General features: G+C 49.1%; 1 protein-coding gene across 1 annotated transcript in view; it reads right to left on the reverse strand.

Annotated features, from left to right (window-relative positions):
• Plxna2 (plexin A2) overlaps positions 1 to 19557 on the reverse strand; it is a 208252-nt gene that overhangs the window by 22378 nt on the left and 166317 nt on the right. Inside the window, exons 13-20 of the mRNA XM_046452125.1 lie at positions 15370 to 15521; positions 9556 to 9673; positions 7562 to 7698; positions 6509 to 6676; positions 6267 to 6360; positions 1948 to 2187; positions 1172 to 1315; positions 615 to 849 (exon numbers count right to left, since the gene is read on the reverse strand). Of these exons, the coding sequence (XP_046308081.1) occupies positions 615 to 849; positions 1172 to 1315; positions 1948 to 2187; positions 6267 to 6360; positions 6509 to 6676; positions 7562 to 7698; positions 9556 to 9673; positions 15370 to 15521 (1288 nt within the window). The remainder of the gene's footprint in view (positions 1 to 614; positions 850 to 1171; positions 1316 to 1947; positions 2188 to 6266; positions 6361 to 6508; positions 6677 to 7561; positions 7699 to 9555; positions 9674 to 15369; positions 15522 to 19557) is intronic.

A 19557-nucleotide genomic window follows, 5' to 3' on the forward strand; every position in this document is an offset into this window, starting at 1 on the left:
GAGTCCCTGAAAGGGAAATGGTGTCAGCCAGATTGTGAGTGGAGTGAGGGCAGGGGGTGGACAAGAACGGTGCAAGGGGACCTGGGTCCTCGTCACCTGTGGCCATTCTTTTTTTTTTTTGTGGTACTAGGGATTGAACCCAGAGGTGCTCTACTCCCAGTGAGCTACATCCCCAGTTATTTTTAAAAAATATTTATTTATTTATGTATCTTTAGTTTTAGGTGGATACATTAGTTTGTTTTTATGTGGTGCCGAGGATCGAACCCAGTGCCTCATGCATGCTAGGCGAGCGCTCTACCTCTGAGCCACCACCCCAGCCCCGTCATTTTTATTTTTTAATTTGAGATGGCATCCAGTTGCTCAGGCTAGCCTCAAACACACAATCCTCCTGCCTCCCAATAACTGGGATTACAGGTGTACACCACCTCACCTGGCAACCTGTGGGCATTCTTCATAGGGCTTCTGTGGCCCTAGAGGCAAAGGAAGTTTCTGGAAAAACCGAGGCTGGAGGTGGGAGATTGACAGTGAAGATGGAACTCATGGGCAAGGAGGAGGGAGATAAGGCCAGTGGAGAATGGGGGTCCGAGAAGCCGAGGTATATATGCCTCACTCACCTTCCTTACACTCCAGGGCCACGCGAGACTCCAGGTTGTCCATCTGCATTTGGAGCCGCTTGAGCGTGAGGTCATTTTCTCGAGACTTGCGTTTGTAGGCAATGAGGACAATGATGACGATGATGAGCAGGAGGCTGCCGCCGGCCGCGATGCTGACGATGGCTGGCAGGGTCAGCAAGCTGTCTGAGATGACACTCACCGAGCCAGGCGAGAACACCATCCCGCCCACGTGAACCTGTGCATTGTACACACACAGACGCACACGGATGCACACAGGTGTAGAGCCCTGGCATGCCATCAGATCCTTGGACATGACAGATCACAACCACATGGTACAGATTTGGATACAGAGCAGCTTCCTGCCTTGGTATCTGCCTTCGGTTTCTTGTGTGCTAAACTTTCTAACCATTTCAATGTAGAACATGGAGATGAGGAGATACTTGAGGGTGTGAGTCAGGCAACGAGGTGGAAGAGAGAGCTTTTCTTTATGACAGATCATGCATGCACAGTGGTGGGAGGAGGGACAGAAGGAAGAAACGGAAGAGGGGCTCACTCACCATGACTTTGTGCTGCCCTGTGAGGTTGGGGGGTTCGCAGAGGAGCTGTGTTTCAGACACGGTGACAGCGCAAGGGGTCTCTCCAATCAGCACTGTGTAGTTGAGTTTCGCTCCTCCAGAGGCGGGGGGACAGAGGTTTTTGCCCTGTGGAGAACAGTCATTTTAACAGGAGTGATTGACACCTGCCCACAGAAGCTAATTGTGTACTTAAAAAGACACTCAGGAGCCCAGAGGAAGAGGAAGGAAAGCAATGAGAGAACCAATAAATGATTCCATGGTAAGGTTTTTGGAGCCTCAATTTAGAGAGAAAACAAAGGAAGGAGATAATGAAAGGGAAGAAGAGAGTAGGAAAGACCAAATCCTGAAAAGGAAAAATCTAGGGGAGGATCCCTGGGATTTAACCAAAGTGGCGGGTAGAGTAACAAAACTCTTGGATGGACAGCATCTGGAGACTACAAGCTCTTGGTGTGGAGACCACTGTGGCCACGGAGGTGGCACAGACAAGGAAACAGTTACCCCCAAGTCTCTGCAGAACCTCTGCTTCCCCAAGTTCCCCAGAACAGCAGACAGTCGAAAGCATTATTTGAGAATCCCACTTGCACTCTACGTGGCTCAGTGGGTCAATACCTTCAAACAAGCTCTGCCCATTGGGAGATGGAAGCTTTAAGGGTCCAAAGCACAGACAGGAGGAGCAGAGAGACAAGCAGGAGAAGTGGGGTGCTCCGTCCCACCATGGTCTATGGGGGGGGGCAACTCCCCTCTCTGCAGACCCACACCTTCAGGATGATGGGCGATCCTGGCTTTTGATCCAAGACTCCTGTGGGGCTGAGCAGTTCAAAGGTGGGGTTGGGGTAGTAGATGAACTTGGTGTCGTTGTAAATCAGCAAGGACTGGACGTTGTTAAAGACGAATCCGAACTCATCTGGCCGCTCCACAGTGTCCAAGCCTGGCCGGTAGTCCGTGGTCAGGGAGGGTGCCAGGCAGGTCAGGGTGGTCGTGTTCACAACTTTACACACCTATGAGACCCAGAGAGGAGTATTCGAATGTGAGCACCAGTGGGCAGAGGCCGGGATCCAACAGCCCGTCTCCTACTCTCTGCTTGCTTGAGTTTGCTGGCTTTGGGTTACTTGCTTATTTTTATCACATAGTGGGGTTCTGAATGAGAGGTGGTGGCATTTGGGCGGAAGTGCATTTTAATCTCATTTATCTATTCATTCATTCACTCATTATCTGGAGCTGCTATCTGTGGCAGGTACTGTGCTAAGAGTTGAGGCCATAGAGTGAAACAGACCCAACCCCGGGGGCAGACTGCTGATTAAACCAGCCTGCCGCATTGTAGGGCACAACACAATGCTGAAATGCAAGAATGGATGTGAAACGCACAGTCCCTGGGAGGATCAGGGACTCTGGGAGTGTGTGTGAATGGGGGAAGGATGGCCTGCAGCAGGGTGGTGGTGACTCATCCAAGTTTTCCTTTGGAAGAAAGGAATGCACTTTAATCTCAAAAATGAGAAGGCTTATCTAGACAAAGAGAGGGAGGTGTGGGGGAACAAGTTCCAGGAGGGAACAGCACTTCAAGGGCCTGGGGGTGAGGAAGCAGGGGATGTTTGAGAAAGAAGTAGGACAGAAGCAGTGTAGGATGTGTGGGCAGGTGGGTAGTATGGAGCAGAAAGTGGTATGAGATGAGCACTTTGCCCTGCTTAGCACATAGTAGGTGTTCAGTTAGTGTTTACTGAATAAACAGGACTGTGCAATTCCACGTCTTACCCAGGATCTCGCTCTCTCTCTCTCTTACAGAATTGACACTGAATTCATGTTGTCCTTTTCCCTTTTTTCTTTGGTCTGCCATTTAAAAATCCTGGCTGGCTCCCCCACCCGCCTTTTCCTCTGGTGGTTAGTTCTGGAGTTGCCCCAGGTGGCAGCCAGACTGAAGGAACCACTAAAGAGGACTCATGCAGGCCTTGGGAAGGAAATCCAGACTCCTGCCCCATCCCCTGGCTCCCACTGGGCACAGCTCAGTTTCAGCTCTGGGAGCCAGGAGGTCCCAGGAATAGCCAAGGGCATCTCTGAGAACTCGGACTGCTCAAGTACATACTGTCCTGGCAGGGCCCCACACGTGTTGTGTAGCTGGCCAACACACACACACACACACACACACACACACACACACACGGACTTCATGTTCAGAAATAAGACTTGTGTGTGAAATTGCAAAAGAGCTGACACTTGCATAGAGATTTTATCTAGAGATTATGTCAGAGCTTCAAGTCCAAGTCTTAACCCTCTCTTTCCAGAGGGAGCTCCACAGTTTAAACCAAACGGCTCGCTGGGGCCTTCACGCTGTAGTAGCGGTCGGTACCCACTCCTGCCCTCTTCATTGCACACTTCTGCAGCTCCCTTTGAACTTGATGCACTTTTCATTTTGCATCTGGGGACACTGAGGCACAGGAAAGCAAGGGCTGCAGTCAAATAGGTAGAGTGGAGCCAAGGACTGGAAACCCTGGCTCAGGAGGGAAGCAACCAGCTTTACTCAGAGTTGTCTCTCCATCCTCTGTCCCCACCGGCCTCCCTGCTTCTCCGGGTTTCCCTGTGAATAAGCAAATCAGTCCCAAACAAGAGGCCTCTGTGTTTCCTGCCCTGTGCTGCATCCGCATTTTGTCTGCCAAACATTCCTTTGGGCTTTGCAGCTTTGCCCTGGCTCTCCTCGCCATCCACTCGGGTTGCTTCGAAACCCAAAGGGCAAGAGAGATGGCTCCGGGTGGGCTGAGATGGGACCCGAAAGGGGTGATGACAAGGAGGCGGGGCTGGCAAAGTGCTTCCTTCCCTCTGTCCTGCAAGCAGAGGATCAGGAAGAGGTCTGAGTTTCCCACTGTGGGGCCAGACTTGAGGGACGCTGTGTTCCCACAGGCCTTTCCTGCAGGCCTGTGGACTCCAGGCAGGGAGGCCCAGGGCCCCCAGCTCTCCAGAGGTGGAACTAAATCTTAGTTCCTTGAAACCCTGAGATCCATGGTGTGGGGGGCTGGGGAAAGTGCTGGGGAGATTCCTGCCAGGGCTGCCAATGAGTCCCCGTGAGGCGCGGGGACCTGAGGCTCAAGCCCCATCAGTCTTCACTCCCATTGGCTTCCCTGGGATGAAGACTGTGGGCTTCGGGGGTCACTCTTGTCACTCAGGTACTCACTCTAGAAAATTCTCTGTGTATGGTGGTCATTATGTCCTTTGTTTTCTGTATACTGAAGCTTGGCATCTAGGACCCAGCTCTTTGGAAAGAGCTGCCAATTCCTAGAGATGGCAAAGGACTTGCCGGCCAGGGACATGCCTTTCAGATGCAAACCAATCAACCCAGCCCCACTTTCTAACCATCTCCTTTTACACCGAGTCACTGTCTACATTCCCTAATCACCCCAGGGCTCAGTACCAACCAACCAGGGAGGACAGTCCCTATGCACAGAGCCACTGAAATGACTCCAACCAGCTGATCTGAAACCCTTGGCCCTGCATGCCTATCCCTTCCTGCCGAGACCTCAACAGAGACTCCAGCTGCCGTTTCTCCTCTCCCCCTGCCTCCTGATAGAGCTGGGGTTTCCCCACGTGGCCCCCATGGCATGGCCCCCTTCTTCTCGAACTCGGCTCTGTGTGTAGGACAAACTACACTCTGGCCTTGCTGTGTCTGAATAATAATAAACTCTATTTTAAAACATGTGTTTAATTTTCTTGGGGAGATGGCTTGTCCATCAAGGCTGTCTGGGACTGTTCCCAGTTCTACGTCTCACCTCCTCCAGAAGACTCTGGGGTGATCTGTGAGCTTCTGGGAACACTTAGATTCTTACGGAAGCCAAATGGGGTACAGGCTCTTTTCCCATGGCTCCAGCCTACACCCGGGGGAAGAGGCCTGTGCTCACCTAACTGGAAGTGTGTGACCAACTGTGGTGGGTTCTGAAGTGTGCTCCTATGTCTGGCATAATGGGAATACCTGGCTCACCAGCATTGCTGTGGTCTAGTTATGAACAGTCCAGGTGCTTGGGATCTAGCGTGGCCCTGCCACCAGTCACCTTTATGGTTGCAGCAAGTCATTTATCTATCTGGCCTTAGTTTCCTCAGTCAGCTATGCAAGGAGGGGGCTGGACCAGATGATCCCTGAGAACTTTTCGGGTCCAGTGTTCTAGCACTCCATCATTTAGTGAATTTTAACGGTCTCTAAGCATGCTGGGAATGGTCAAGGATAAGAGAAGAGATGACACCATCTTTGGCATCTCCATCTTAGCCCCTCCAGTCCTCTGAAGGTCAGAGCAGTAATCACAGAACTGCCTATGAAAATCAATGGCCTTGACAGCATCATCTGGGCTATAATGGTGAATATAATAATATTTCAGAAAATACTGGCTTTAAGAGTGAAATGGAGCCACTAGAGCAAACTGAAAACTTTATGATAACTTATCAGATATTCTGTTCTCATCAGAATAAGAGAACTTCTTTAAACTCACAAAAACCCACCCTGGTGGGGTGGGAAATAAAATTATGTGGCCCTGAGCAAAGGAATAAAGTAAAATGTTCAACCTGATCATCCCAGCAATTAGGTTCTGGGCAAGGTCAGAATTATTTGTCCGAAGCGACTAATATTTATCAAATGCCAACCAAGCATTGGCCAAGGGCTGCCATATTACAAATCTGCGAAGCGAGTCTTAGCACCGCCATGTACCACATGGATCAGAAAGAGTAAGTGACTTGATCATCGTTGTATAGCTAACAGATGGCAGAGTCCTGCTTCCAATCTAGAAATGTCTGCACGCGGAGCCAGAATCTCTCCCCCAGCCACCCAGCGTTTCTCAATGAACCTTGAAGGGAACGTGCCATAAAACAGGAATCCTTTTATGCTCTGTCATAAGCTCTGAAACTATACACTCAATATATCACCTCTGACAAGAAATTATCTGTAATTATAAAAATGATTTTAAAGCTCTGGTATTTGGGATCCTGATTCCAGGCCCAGAGTCTTGAGCCGATTCCCCTCTCCAGTATCTAGGTGTCTCTATGCCTGACCCATAGATCACAGGGAACTGTGATAACTGAGGACTGGGGTGGACCAATGGCTACTCACATTGACAGATTCTTTGCCATTAAACTTGACCCGGATCCTTGGTTCCTGAATGACATCGAGGTTGAAGCCTGTGATGGTCAGGGGTGTGTGGCCGCTGAGGACAAGCAGAGGCTAGATTAGGTAAGAGATCCCTCAAACCTGGAATGGTGAACCTCGACCACTGGGATCCCTCCCATGAACCACCCTTGGGCCACAGAGGTCATGCCACTTGGCAGCCAGGTACACTCCACCATTAGCCTCACCTGGCAATGCTCCACTCTGGCTCAATGCGCTGGACGCGAGGGTCATCTATGTACTCAAACTGCAGGCTGTTATCCACACGGGCCCTGTCAACACTCACGGAAACCGGGACCGGGCCCAGTCCATTGGCTGATGGGGGTGAGACACACACGATCTCATTCATGGACCTCCTGATGGGAAGAAAACATGATGTTTGAGAAGAAAGGCATGGGGACTAGGGAGTGCCCTTTGGCTTGAAAAGATACTTCCCTTGGTCAAAGGTGTGGCCCAGAAAATTTCTGCTGTTCCTTTATGCTCTATGCTATGGCTCGCACCCCTCACCTGTGCCCTCTTTTTACCTGAGACCCAACCCTAGAAGGGTCAGGGAAGGAACACATTGGAAAAGTAGATTAGAGAATGTGGAGCAGGGGTTAGGTTCCAGGGGCTTTGGGTGAACTCCTTCTTATCTGGATTTTTCTAGACTGTAGACAGTCTGGTCAGGCTGTCAATAAATATTCATTGAATACTTACTATGCACAGTGATTACCACACAGTGCTTGCTTTTGTAGAATTTATAGTTTATTATCAGGCAATACTGGGCAAACTGAGTTCTCAGGCATGGAGTCTTTCAGAATTCTTTCAGGAGTCTTTGCATCTCCAGGGCTCATAGGAGTGGCTGATAATAATAAGTGTTCATTTTTTTTTTTTTAAATGCAGGGGATTCCTGGAGCATCAGTATCTGTGCTTAAAAGGCAGACCATGCAGCCTCCATGTTTCTCAAGCCACTATAGTGGGGACTCAATGAATGCCCAATCCTCATGGTGACTAGGAGAGCTCCTAGGAACCTTCTCATGGCCCTCACTTCCAATGACTTTTTGAAGTAACCAGTCCCTGTGATGCATGGGACATAAATTGACAAGTGGATTGTATGTCTCACAATGGCTGGAACAGTTTGGGCCCAGGAAGTAGCAAATAACACAGAGGCAATGGGGCAGGCCTATGCAGGAACATTCAGAGGAGCGTGTGGGCACAAGATCCAGAGGCAGTCTTCTAGCCAGGTTTCAAGTTCATCTCACCCGTAGAACTCGCAGGTCTGGTTGCCCAGGTATACGGCCACGCGGCTCCCAGCACCAAGGTAATGGCCTGTGATGGTCACCATGGTGCCTCCAGACTCTGGCCCTCGGATGGGGTTGAGTGACAGCACGGAAGGGTTCTTTGGGAAGAAGCAGAGAAATACTTGCAGCTTAGGTCCAGGGTTAGAATTAAAGTTAGAAGAAGGGACTGTCTTCCTGTTAGGAGTGGAGGTACTTTTCTTGGGCTTTGCAGTCCCAAGTGCCCTCTCAGGAGCTGAAACCCTTTCTAAGAGTCTCTGGGCGTGTCCAGGGAAGGCAGAAGGCCACGTATTGGAATTAATTAACTCCCTGGGGAGTCTTATGCTCATAACATTGAAGGGAAAGCAGAGGTGACACTGACTAATCTATCAATTAGTTTACAAATTGAGAACAATTTGAAAATGCTTCTCTATCTAGAGCCTGTCCTGATTTTTTTGGCACAAAATCGATAAGGCTGAATAAAGCATCCTTGCCTAAGTTGGGCAGCCAAGAGCCTACAGCCCTCCACAAATGGTCTGTACACTTGGCCTTTTATCCCTCCCTAAGCACATTAGGATTTCCAGTGCTGAGAGCCATCAGTAAATGTCAGATATGACTTCTCCCGCCCTCCCCAAGAGGGTGGCATGCTGCTGGCTGGGACTTTCTAGAAAACTCACTGAGTTATAAGAGTAAGCCTAATACGTAAAAGGCATGTCTAGGCTGAGATGGACGAAGTAGCTGGCCTACATCACAGAGGAATTACTTCTGCCTAGAGGGAAATGGAGGGAAAAGTACATTTAACTGAACGACTACACAGGTAAAAACTCTAGTCTGTATTAGCCACTCACTCACTGGCTGTGGGCCCTGAGGTACGTTTCGGGATCATTCTGGACATCAGTTTGCTCCCTTGTCCAGGGAGGAAGGGGCGCTGGGTTGTTCCTAAAGCCCCACCAGCTCTCCCATGGACGATTCTCTCCTCATCTCACTCTTCTGTCTGCCTCTCATCTGCAGTAGGCCTAAGATAGGCCGTGGTACTCTCCATTCTGAGAGGAAAGTACGAGAAAAAGGTAGAAATGCCCAGATGAGAAGACAAAGGCCTGGAAAACCTAAAATCAGCAGTAAAAATGTTTGAGAGAGAAGAGAATTTCGCCGCCTAATGATTTTTCAAAACCCTTAGCAAGGTCGGTTTGACCCCATCTGCTAGTGTTAAAACTTTTAATGAAGTATTCAACGTGGCAACGTAAGTAGTGTTAGAAAAGGGACTACGGGACCCCAGAAACAAGTTATTGATTCAGTATGAATTTAGCCCTGGAACGCACCGGGGCCTCGGAAGCAAGTTATTGATTCTGTGTGAAGTTAGCGCCAGCCTAACAGAAAGCCTTTGTGATCCTACTACCTGTTGGCTGAGTATAAAGAGGTGTTTGCAGGCATGAGTGTGTGTAACTGTGTGTGTGTGTGTGTGTGTGTGTGTGTAACCGTACTGACACACAGAGCCACGCCCTCCTAGGCCCACCTCTCCTGGCCCTGTGCACAAAGGCACATCCCCGCTAGATCTCATTCAAGTATCATTGGCAGAAAACAAAACATGAGGATAAATATGGACCCAGTGAATTAGGTCCCTCAGGCCATGTGTCCTCATTAGGCTGGAATTAGTCCAAGATATCACACTGAAGGGACAAAGGGCAGCCACCAGCCCTCCACATCTAGGATCCACTTTCTAAGAAAGTTCCATTTGGCCTTATTTAGAACTCTGACCTGTGCCCCCCCCCAGGACTCCAACGTCTCCACAGCTTTGTTAATCACACGTCCATCCCACTCCAGCAAGACAGGCCAGAAGTCCTCTTTTTCTGGTCTTCTCTATAGTTTGGGAGAAGCTTGGGAGGGGAGGGGCATGTGGAGCCTTTTTGGGAGAAGTCGGGAACAGGTGTGTGTGTGCCCTTGCTGGGTACCCGCAGCCTAGCCCTCAACCCAGCACTCACCACAAAGGTGTACTGTTGATGAGACTTGGTCATGAACTCTGGCTTGCACTCGCCAATGCACAGGCGCACTGGCCCAGAGGCGGTTCCCACGAGGGCATGGCCCATCTCACAGACGATCCTGAGGAGAGAGCAAACCTTCCAGTGAGCAAACCCTGCCAGTTTGCCTATCCGGTCATAGTGAATGACTCGGCACAGTCTTTCAGGAGTGCTGAACCAAGAACCTAGCTAGGTCACCCATCTAGCTGTGTGACCTGGGATACAGGGCTTTCCTTCTCTGGGCTTTATTCTCATTTGGGCTGTGGGAGGTTGGATTCGATTACTCTAAAGCCCTGTGTACCTTTGCTATACTATGTTGCTGAATTCTGTGACCAAGCCTGTGTTCCCCAGTGCCTAGCATGGTGCCTAACCTTGGGTAGATTCCCCGTATTGGTGGAATAGACTGAATGTCCAACAGAGAGATCTAGCGGCAGCAATTTAATTGGTATCCTCTGCTATGTGACAAGCCAACAGGGCCACTCTCTCTAAAAGAGCAGGTGAGGCCTATCTGCCAAGTTGATTCAATTGTGGTCTATTTCCTGCTGTGAGTTTTTAAAAGGGGGATAGATAATCTGGTGAGATATAGGGAGAGCAGAGCTCTAAACAGGAGCTCCCAGGAAAATGGGAGGGGTGCAGATCTGTGGCGGCAGGAGAAGGGGTGGGAGGTGGATGAGTTCATTAGGCCAGCAGTGGACACCAGACTCCCACTTAATCAAGGTCTGAGCACACTAAGCTGGTAGGCAAGAGAGTGGACTTGGCCCTGGGCTGGAAGTCCTGTCTCACACTAACAGGAGAGCTCGCGGGGAGAGGTGTGTGGTGCTCTCTCTTAAGCAGCCCAGATCAATACCCCCAGCGAGACTTCCCTGGCGCCTATGATAAGTGACACAGTCACATTTAGACAACTGGATGCCTTAGCCGCAGCAGCCTTTTAGCAAGGTGGGGGGGTCAGCTGGAGGACAGGGGAGGGCCTGAAGAAATCAGGGCCTGGGGTACCTCTCGCCTGGACCTGAGTTGGATGGGAGAGGGTCCCTCTGGGCTCAGCAAAAATTAGGCTGGAAATGGAGGGAAGGAAGAATCTTCCTTGTCTCCCACACCATTTGAGAGTTCTGAGCAGCCTGGTGTCTCTGGTAGGTTTGCTTAGTGGGGAGTCGGAAAAACAGGCCCCCTCTCTGCTAATCCCCAGCATTATCCTGGCACGGTGGGGAAGATCCATGTTTAACTGAGTGATGCTTATCTCAACAGCTTCTCTAGGAAGGAAGGTAACTAAACAGAGATTTCATTTCGATGTAATAAAACTTGCATTAAACAAATACGCTGCATGCTTACACACACGGCATGCCGCTGGTCTCCATCTCCTTCATAACTGTTAATCCTAAATAAGTACTTTCACTCCTGGCGAATATTGACTTAACATGCAATAACTGTCTTATTACGTTTAGCATATTAGATGCAACAAGAAAGTACTGAACGTGCATGGAAGAATAGTCTCCCTTCCCTTTCTCTATGAATAAATAAATTAATGATGAGCCTGAATAAACAGGATGGTGATGATCAATTAGTATTTGACACGTAACTGTCTCCCTAAAGCTCATTAGTGGAGCATTTGAGAAGCTTAATTTAACGTACAATGTGCGGTTCCTTTCCTACTGCTACCTGCGGTGGAGTAGCAACTCCTCCATCTTGTTTCGTGGGCGCTGGCACCTGCTCCGGCTGGTCCCTGCTACCCTATAATCCATGCCCTGCACCCTCAATGAGCTGCAGAGGAGAGTCCACTATTTATGGAGGCGATGGGGGCAGGGAGAGAAGAGGAGGCAGATAAGCCCCCTCCCCTCTGCTAATCAGGGCTCACTTATTCCTGACTCCTTTGCCCTTGGACGCTGCAGGAGCGATCCTTGAGAAGAATAAGGGGAAGAAATCATCACTGGCTTGAAAATGGGGAAAAAGGAAACAGGAGAACACGTGAGAGGTCACGGGCAACACTGAAACTTCCTGGGCCTGTCCAGGAAAGGAGAAGTGCTCGTGTGGCCCTGTGCCGCTGTCCCTGTAGGAGGCTGACATTGGGCTAGGGCTTCTGTGCACTGTATTTTCCCAGGACATTTTCATGGGTTCATCGTGTATTGTCAAGAACCTGGGAGAAGAGCAACAGATGGAATGGAAGCTCCCTGATCCGTGCAACGCTAAGCATTTGCAGTTGGCTCTGAATGTCCCTGCACAGTGGCACATGAGGAAGGGGCTTGAAGCTGAGCTGCAGTGAGCACCCAGAGCTAGCCCCGGTTGTCCTCCTGGACATTGCAGCTGAGCTCTTTCCTTGCTCAGGGAGTGGGTGAGACAGGGCTGTGGTGAGCAGGAGGCCATGGGCAAGGGTCTGGGTGGGTAGGTCTAAGATCTGAATGGGAATGTGAGCAGGATCTCCTGCCATCCTCCGACTCTGCTATCGGGAGGGTCTTGGTATCTCCAGTTTACAGACAGTGACACTTGGGCTCAGAGATGCTAAGTGATTTATCTATAGCCACAATTACAGTAAGTGGCTGATTGAAATACAGGTTAGTTGGACTCCAAAGCTCATGGACTTTTGACCACTCCATTCTATTGACACAGCATTTAATGGAATGCTTTGGATGTCTGTAGGGAGGGGACAGTACATACATGGGAGCCATGACAGAGTTGAGGTTTTGACAGAGCGTAGTGGGGAAGACCCAGCTGGTCTCCTGAGGCTCTGAGAGCTAACCACTTTGCCTCCTTCTTGATTGTGGACCCACCATAGGCCTTGGCGCATGTGACTTCCTCCTCTAGGCTTTACATGCTGGGTGCTGTGGTTTGATTTCAGGGGGCTTCCCACCTTCCTGGTTTCCTCCCTGTGTCTCTGGTGGCTCCAGGCCCTATGTATTATCAGGAGGCACCAGTTAGAGATGTCTAGATTTTCTCTTTGTAAAATGAGGAGATAGACCAAACTAGCTAGTGTTGACATTTGAAGGTTTGACTCCTGGTTGACAGAGTATTCTGGAGATACATAAGTGCCACCGATAAGCTTTCTAATGGAGGATGTTGCAGATTCCAGGAGACAGACTGCTTCAGCAACCCAAAGACCATCCAGTTGATTGTAGAGATCATCTATTCTTCATATTTATTTTTCAGATGAGACATTTGAGGATCAGGGAGCAAAGTGACTTACCCAAAGCCACTTAGTTCACAAATAGCTGAGTTATATCTTAACCTCCAGTTTCCTGGCACTAACTAGCCTAGTGCCCTAGCTTCTATACCACAACCACCTCCCACAGATTGGTGTGACTGTCGCCTATTCCCTGGTGTGGTAGGCACATGTATCTCACATCCATCCAGCTGGGTCTGAGTCCACAGGTATATAAAGCAGGCAAGAGGAAGGGTGGTCTGAACTTAGTCTGCCTTGCACAGAGCCCCCATCCCAGGAGGCACTGAAGAGCGCCCTCAACCTGTGTCCCATTACTCAGAAAATGTCCTGTGACTGAACCATCCGGCTCCTCCTCAGACCTGTGGGGTGCTGATTGCAGGACTAAGCAGGGCCCTTTAACCAACATTAACCTAATTGCTGAGTGATAGATGGCACGGCACAAACATATGGTGAATCATTACTGTGCCCGCTAATGCTGCCCGTGCCCAGGACTCTGCACTGAGCCCGTTTAGCCAAATTCATCTCTTGCAGACATCTGTAACGATTGTGCCTGCTGCTCACTACCCGGGATGGAGGCTTTAATGATGTTAACAAACTCTGAAACCTCGAGAGTGGTAATGAGTCTGGCACGGCTGGAAACCAGGGCTGCATCCAGCAAGGCACAGGGTGTGCTCACAGCCTCCTGCCTGTCCCATGCCCGAGGATGGCAGTGGTTTTCTAGGATCACCACCAGTCTTGGCAAGGGATCTTGGTGACCATTCACCCACTAAGGCTCCTTTCATATCCTCACTTCCAGTTTCTCTTGACACTTTCTCCCTCATGGCCCTGGGTGAATGCAGTGTGTTGGATTTCATAAACAGAACTCAACTTCTTTACATTTGTATGGCACATTAGGCTGATGAAGTTCGGAGAGACTGGACAGCTTGCTGAGGTCTCAGGGCTGGTCAGTACAGCAGCTGGGGCTAAAATGCAGTTTAATTCCACATCTCATGAGATTCTGTGGTCCAGCTGCCCAGCAATTTGCACTTCTCAGCTAAAAGTCTGACCCCTCCTACCCTTCCAACAAGTTGGAGTCTGGTCTGTATCCAGAGGCCCAAGGCCGGGGTGGATTTGGGGTCAGGATGACTGAGTGCCTAGTGTAGTCTGGCACAAAACTGGCCTCTGTGGAGACTGTCTGGCTGTGAGGGCCTCTGAAGGCTGTCCTGGCTCCTCCCTGGCAGCTCTTACCAACTCTGTCATTTTCCTTGTCACCCTCTGTCATCTCTTTCCTGTAGGCCTAGCCAGCATTTCCGCCAAGTCTCATCCCTTGCAAGGATAATGTTGTCAGTGAAGGATTGGATGCAAGGATTGAAGGGATCAAGTTAGCTCTTTTACTTCCACGTCTGTGGTCAGTATCCATCACCTAGTACCCAGAGTCTGAGGATTCACCCCTTCTGCCTCTCACACTTCTCTGGGCCATACTGAATCATGGTCCCTTGGAGTCTCAAAGCCACATGCCGATGAATCATGGAATATTCAGGCCTCTCCTGTCTAGGAGTCTTGCCCACAGTTGCTATGGAAAGGAAGCACCCTAGACCAGGGGTCAAAAGACTGGAACTCGAATTCTGCCTTGTGCGCCTAGTGAACTGGGGATAGTTATTTCACTTCTCTGAGTCTTTCACTCTCTGGCTTTGCAAAATGGCAATGACAATAATTTCCTGGTCAGGGCCCTGAGCAATTAAAAATGAGATAATGGATGAGAAAATATTATCTTAACTGAAACGAGCGGATGAAAGAAAGATACAGTGGTGAGATTTTTATGGTTGCTATTGAGGGTTGGTTCTCAGGAGGTCAAAGGGGAGGACCTAAGGCTGCAGAGGAGTGAGGCTAAGGGAGGGGAAACCCCTGCCCCAAAGTCAAGCTCCTGTTATGCTCCAAGTAGTTCATGCAAAGCTGCATCCTCAGTGGAATCACTTGACCCAACTTCACATGGCGAATCAGGCAGAATGATCTGATGGCTCCCTCCCTTCTTCCTGTGGAGGGGTGGCATCCCGCCTTCCATCCTCTCATCCCCAGCTTCGTGCCCACCTCCTGCCCACCAACTCACAGCGGCTGCCACTGCCAAATGAACACCCCAAATTGGAACATATGTCACTCCTGGAGCCCTGGTCACTTGTCCGCCACTACATGCCTATTTTCTAATTTCCAGCTGGCATTTCCCTTAGTGAAATAAATGAATTTGCTCCGGCGGAGGCCCTGCTCGGATTAAGCTGCTGTCAGAGCACCATGCACCAAACAAATTGTTGCCCGCAGCCCACCGTGCAGGATGCATTCCAGTGGGGGCTGGCAGGAGGAGCCTGAGCTTGTCGGGAAACCGGCTCAGTCATGCCAGCGGGCAGGCATGGACTGAATGAAGGGCAGGATTGGTGCCGAGAGCCTTGATGCCCGAGGAGTCAGGGAACAGGAAATCAAGCAAAACTCCACCTTCTGAAGGTGGAGGTGGGTAGGAGTGCCCTGGGAGGGTTTCTAGGACAGGTTGCTTGGCAGAAGGGGGTGATGGGAGATGGATTCTGGAAAAGCCCCAAAGAAGGAAGAGGAGTGTCTCCACCCTGAAGCATTAATAGGAAATAGGCCAGCTAGGGCCGACTTACTGCTCAGCGATGATGTATTCCCCTGGGAGGGGTGTGCAGGGCACACCAGCCACCTGCACATGGTGAGCGATCTCGGAGAAGTCCAGGCCCAAGTTCACGCCATGGATGGTCACTCGAGTTCCTCCTTCGGGTGGTCCTGATACTGTCAAAATCTGCAAGAGAGAATTGCCATTAGTCAACCTGGTCAGCCACAGGAATGGAGCAACAGCCTTTTTCCCCTCCCCTAGGCTGGTGGGGGTTGGTATGGTGCTTAAGGACTTTGAGAGACACTTGGACTCTGGGTGAACTTTGTATGTCTTCTACACTTTTAAGTTTATCTAGGATCCTGACATCATCTTCTGTTTTGCACTACTTCCTTGGTTAAGACATCCATTCATCCATTTATTAAAAAAAGTAAATCAGAAAGAATTTTGGGGCTGGGGATGTGGCTCAAGCAGTAGCGCGCTCGCCTGGCATGCGTGCCGCCCAGGTTCAATCCTCAGCACCACATACAAACAAAGATGTTGTGTCCACCAAATACTAAAAAATAAATATTAAAATTCTCTCTCTCTCTCTCTCTCTCTCTCTCACTCTCTTTTAAAAAAAATTAAAAAAAAAGAATTCTGGCTCAAGGCAGAAAAGAATTGTTTGAGATGTATCTCTAATGCACGAGTTGCCTGATTGTGATCAAGTCACATAATCTCTTGGAACTTCAATTCTTAGCTGCAAAGAGAGTTTTATCATGTCTACCAACCTTGCAGGGAGCTTGGGAACCCCCAACACAAGGTGTGCTGGGAGCATTTTATAAACCAGAAGGGTTTTGTGACTGTGACAGTGTTATTATTGCCATTCCTATGTGCTGGATCCTGTGGGGGGTACAATGATGAATACCACTGCAGATTTGCCCTCAAGAAACTTACAGTCGGGAGGATAAGATAACAAAGGCTCATAAATAACACTGATTCAGGGTCTATTGCGATAAGATAGAGAGAAAATGGGGTGGGAGCTCAGTGAGGGATGAGATTAGGTATGGCTGCAGGGGAACCATCAAAGACCTGGAGTGTGATTGCCATTATTCTGGGAAAAAAAAAATCCTATGACATATGTTAGATGTTAGGACCAAGAAGAAATAACTTTAGGGTTTTCCAAATCCTTGCTGTCTTCCTATTAGCAAAGGATCATTTATTTATTCATTTCCCAATTCAGTCACCAAATGCTGAATGTCTCATTTTGCTTTGACCCAATAGGAAAAGTAATGGCAGAATCCATTTCTCCCACAGGGTAAACTTCTGTCTGGGAAGAGATCAGGCTCTTGGAAAAATGCAGTTCTTTTGAGACCCATCAGATCCCAGTGAACAAATTCATGCTTTGTGGTCCAATGAGCCAGGCATGGTGGCATGCACCTGTAATCACAGTAGCTCAGGAGACTGAGGCAGGAAGATCACAAGTTCAAAGCCAGCCTCAGCAAAAGCAAGGTGCTAAACAACTCAATGAGACCCTATCTCTAAATAAAATACAAAATAGGTCTGGGGATGTGGCTCAGTGGTCAAGTGTCCCTGAGTTCCATCCCTGGTACCGCCTCCCCCCAAATTATCATATATTCTGACTCCTCCACTCTTCTCTGGTACAGACAGTTTCCTCAGGGGTCTGAGACTCCTGGGTCTTGGGGGATAGACCCTAGTCAACGAGAAACAGGGAGGGGGCTGCTTCAACTCTGTGCACAGCATCGGGAGAGAATTTGCTCTTAGCTCCTGGTTCTTTTTGATCCACTTGAACTGAGCTTCAGCAGCACCTCCATCTCCTCCCCCAGCCACCTGGATGACATGAACCCACCTACCCAAAGGAACTGACGAAAGTGTGGCAATTGGTTCCTCTCTCCTTCCCCCACTTTTATTTTTAAAAATACATTCTTTTGCTCACTGCAGTTAATTACAACCTTTCAAAAAAAAAAAAAAAAAACAACTGTGAAATGAAATCTTTCTGGAAAGCCTAAAAATATTTTCGTCTTGCAGGTAGCCTGTGGGAGATTACATTGTGGATTCGCAGTGGCACTGGCGGGTTGTACAGGACAGTGTCCTCTTCCTGGTAAGTTAGTGCAGTCTTTCCTTCCAGTATCCAAGGGTTATGGTCAGACACATGGTTTCTGGTGCTGAACTGCTGTAGGGTCAGTTTATTGGCACAGAAATGCTCGAAACACAAGTCACCATATATTGTTTAAAGGAAGAAGACTCCCAACCTCATTTGTAAATTATTAGCAGGTATTATGATCTTGGCATGAAGGTACATGTTATGGAGATGGGTAGTTCCAGCTCATCCTGCTGGATTTCAAACTAGGAGAAATATTATCCCCTGGAGTCATTATACTAGGTCCTCAAGGCTTGGAAAGTATCTGGGGAAGGTTGGGTCTTCATGAGAGTCTTCTTTCCATGCTATGTCCGATGCTGCCACCACGTGGGGTAGGTGACAAGGGAGTTTGAAGGCAGGGGAAGCCTCTAAACAGCTACCCTGCCACGAGGCTTAGAAGGGATGTGGAGCTTGCAATTTCTTTGCTTAAAGCAAAACCGGTGTGCAAAAATCTAGATTTCCAAAATTTAGATGAGGTGGTGATTATTTGATTTGCAAGAGGATTCCCAAGGTCTCCATTAGTGATGTCTTCCAAATCTATATGGTTGGCTCTGACCTCTCTCCTGAGCGTCAGTCATACATCCAATCACTTCTGGACATCTCTACTTTCATATGTATGTCCCTCAGGCACCTCAAATTTCACCGTGTCTAAAAATGAACTCTTAATTTTTCTTCTTCCCAACCCCAACCCAATTATCCTCCCAGATTCTCTTTCAAGGTTAATGGAATTACTGTGTACCCAGCCAGGAATCTTGTAAGCATCTTCAACTGTCCCTTTTCCTCACTTACCACATATACCAAATAAGGTCCCCTGGCCCCAAGGGTGCCTTTGGAATCTGTGTGTTCCACAGTAGGTGTTAAGCAGGGCTCCATGGTCTCTCACCCAATCTAACCACAGGGTCTCCATGCTTCTCCTTGTAAATCTCATTTCCTCTTGGTTGCCAGGAAGAAAATATACATACTTAATGAGGTGGCTAAGTGCTTGCTGTAAGAACCCTCCATGGCTCTGACCGCTGCCAAGGCAAAGTCCTTAATTTCCTGGCCTGGCCTTTGTGGGCCTTTGGGTTCTGGCATCCATCACTTCTTCAGCCACATCTTCCATTCTATAATACGTTCTCCATGTCCTGCCAGATACCAGTAGCTCCTGTACATACAATGCACTTAAAGTCTTCTGTGTGTTTGCACCTATTGTTTGCATTTTCCCAGCTCTATAATCAGAGAGGATCAAGGTAGAAGTCTATGCTCAGAGTGCACAGGAAGAGTGGAAGGCATCCTACAGAAAGTAGCTGCCCACCTAAGGCCTTCCAGGGGGCTGTGAATGAGGCAAAGGGCGATGTCTGTGTGGCAGCCTGGAGTGGCAAGAGCTTGGCATACTGCTATTCTCCGTTTTCCTCAGGATTGAATATCTAGAGCACGGCCATAAAGGAAAGCTGTGGTGGGAAAGGACTTCTCCAGAAAGGGAGTAAAGAGGACCCTTCAGGACACACCACCTCAGACCGGGCAGCTGCAGGGTCTCCAGCTCTTTCCACTGTGAGACTCTGCCCTGGGATTTTCTTTTAAAAGTAATATCAGATTGCAGGTCATGCTGGGCTGCATTTCACAAAATTTGGTTCTCTTGGAACCTGGCCTGGCCTTTCTGCATGGGTCTATAATGAAGAAAAAAGGTTGAGTCTCCAGCTATGACTCATAGAACTCCAGTGAAGGCCTTCCAGATATGAAAAGATCTGGAGAGCTGCAGCGAAGGGTGAGAGGTGAGGGCAGGAGGGATGGTGGAGTTATGTAGAGTCCCCCATCCACACAGAATAAGCTAAAATATGGCTGGGATGTCAGGCAGGCCCACGTGTCTTGGTTTCCAATTGCAGATGGCCCCTGTGCTGCTGGCTACTCTAGGGAGGGAAGAGAGACCATGTTCGGGTAGTGTATGCAGCAGGAAGGCTGGGACTTCTGCAGTCAGACAGACCTGAATGTGAATAGCAGCTCTGAAACTTAGGAGCTATGTGACCTTGAATCTAATGTCCTCATCTGGAAACAGATGATACTGCTTGCCTCACAGGGGTGGTGTGAGGATTAAGTGAGATAACATTT

The sequence above is a fragment of the Marmota monax genome, unplaced genomic scaffold (genome assembly GCF_021218885.2).
Source record: "Marmota monax isolate L192 unplaced genomic scaffold, Marmota_monax_Labrador192_F-V1.1 WCK01_AAM20220418_F8-fsc00105, whole genome shotgun sequence".
NCBI classification, from domain to species: domain Eukaryota; kingdom Metazoa; phylum Chordata; class Mammalia; order Rodentia; family Sciuridae; genus Marmota; species Marmota monax.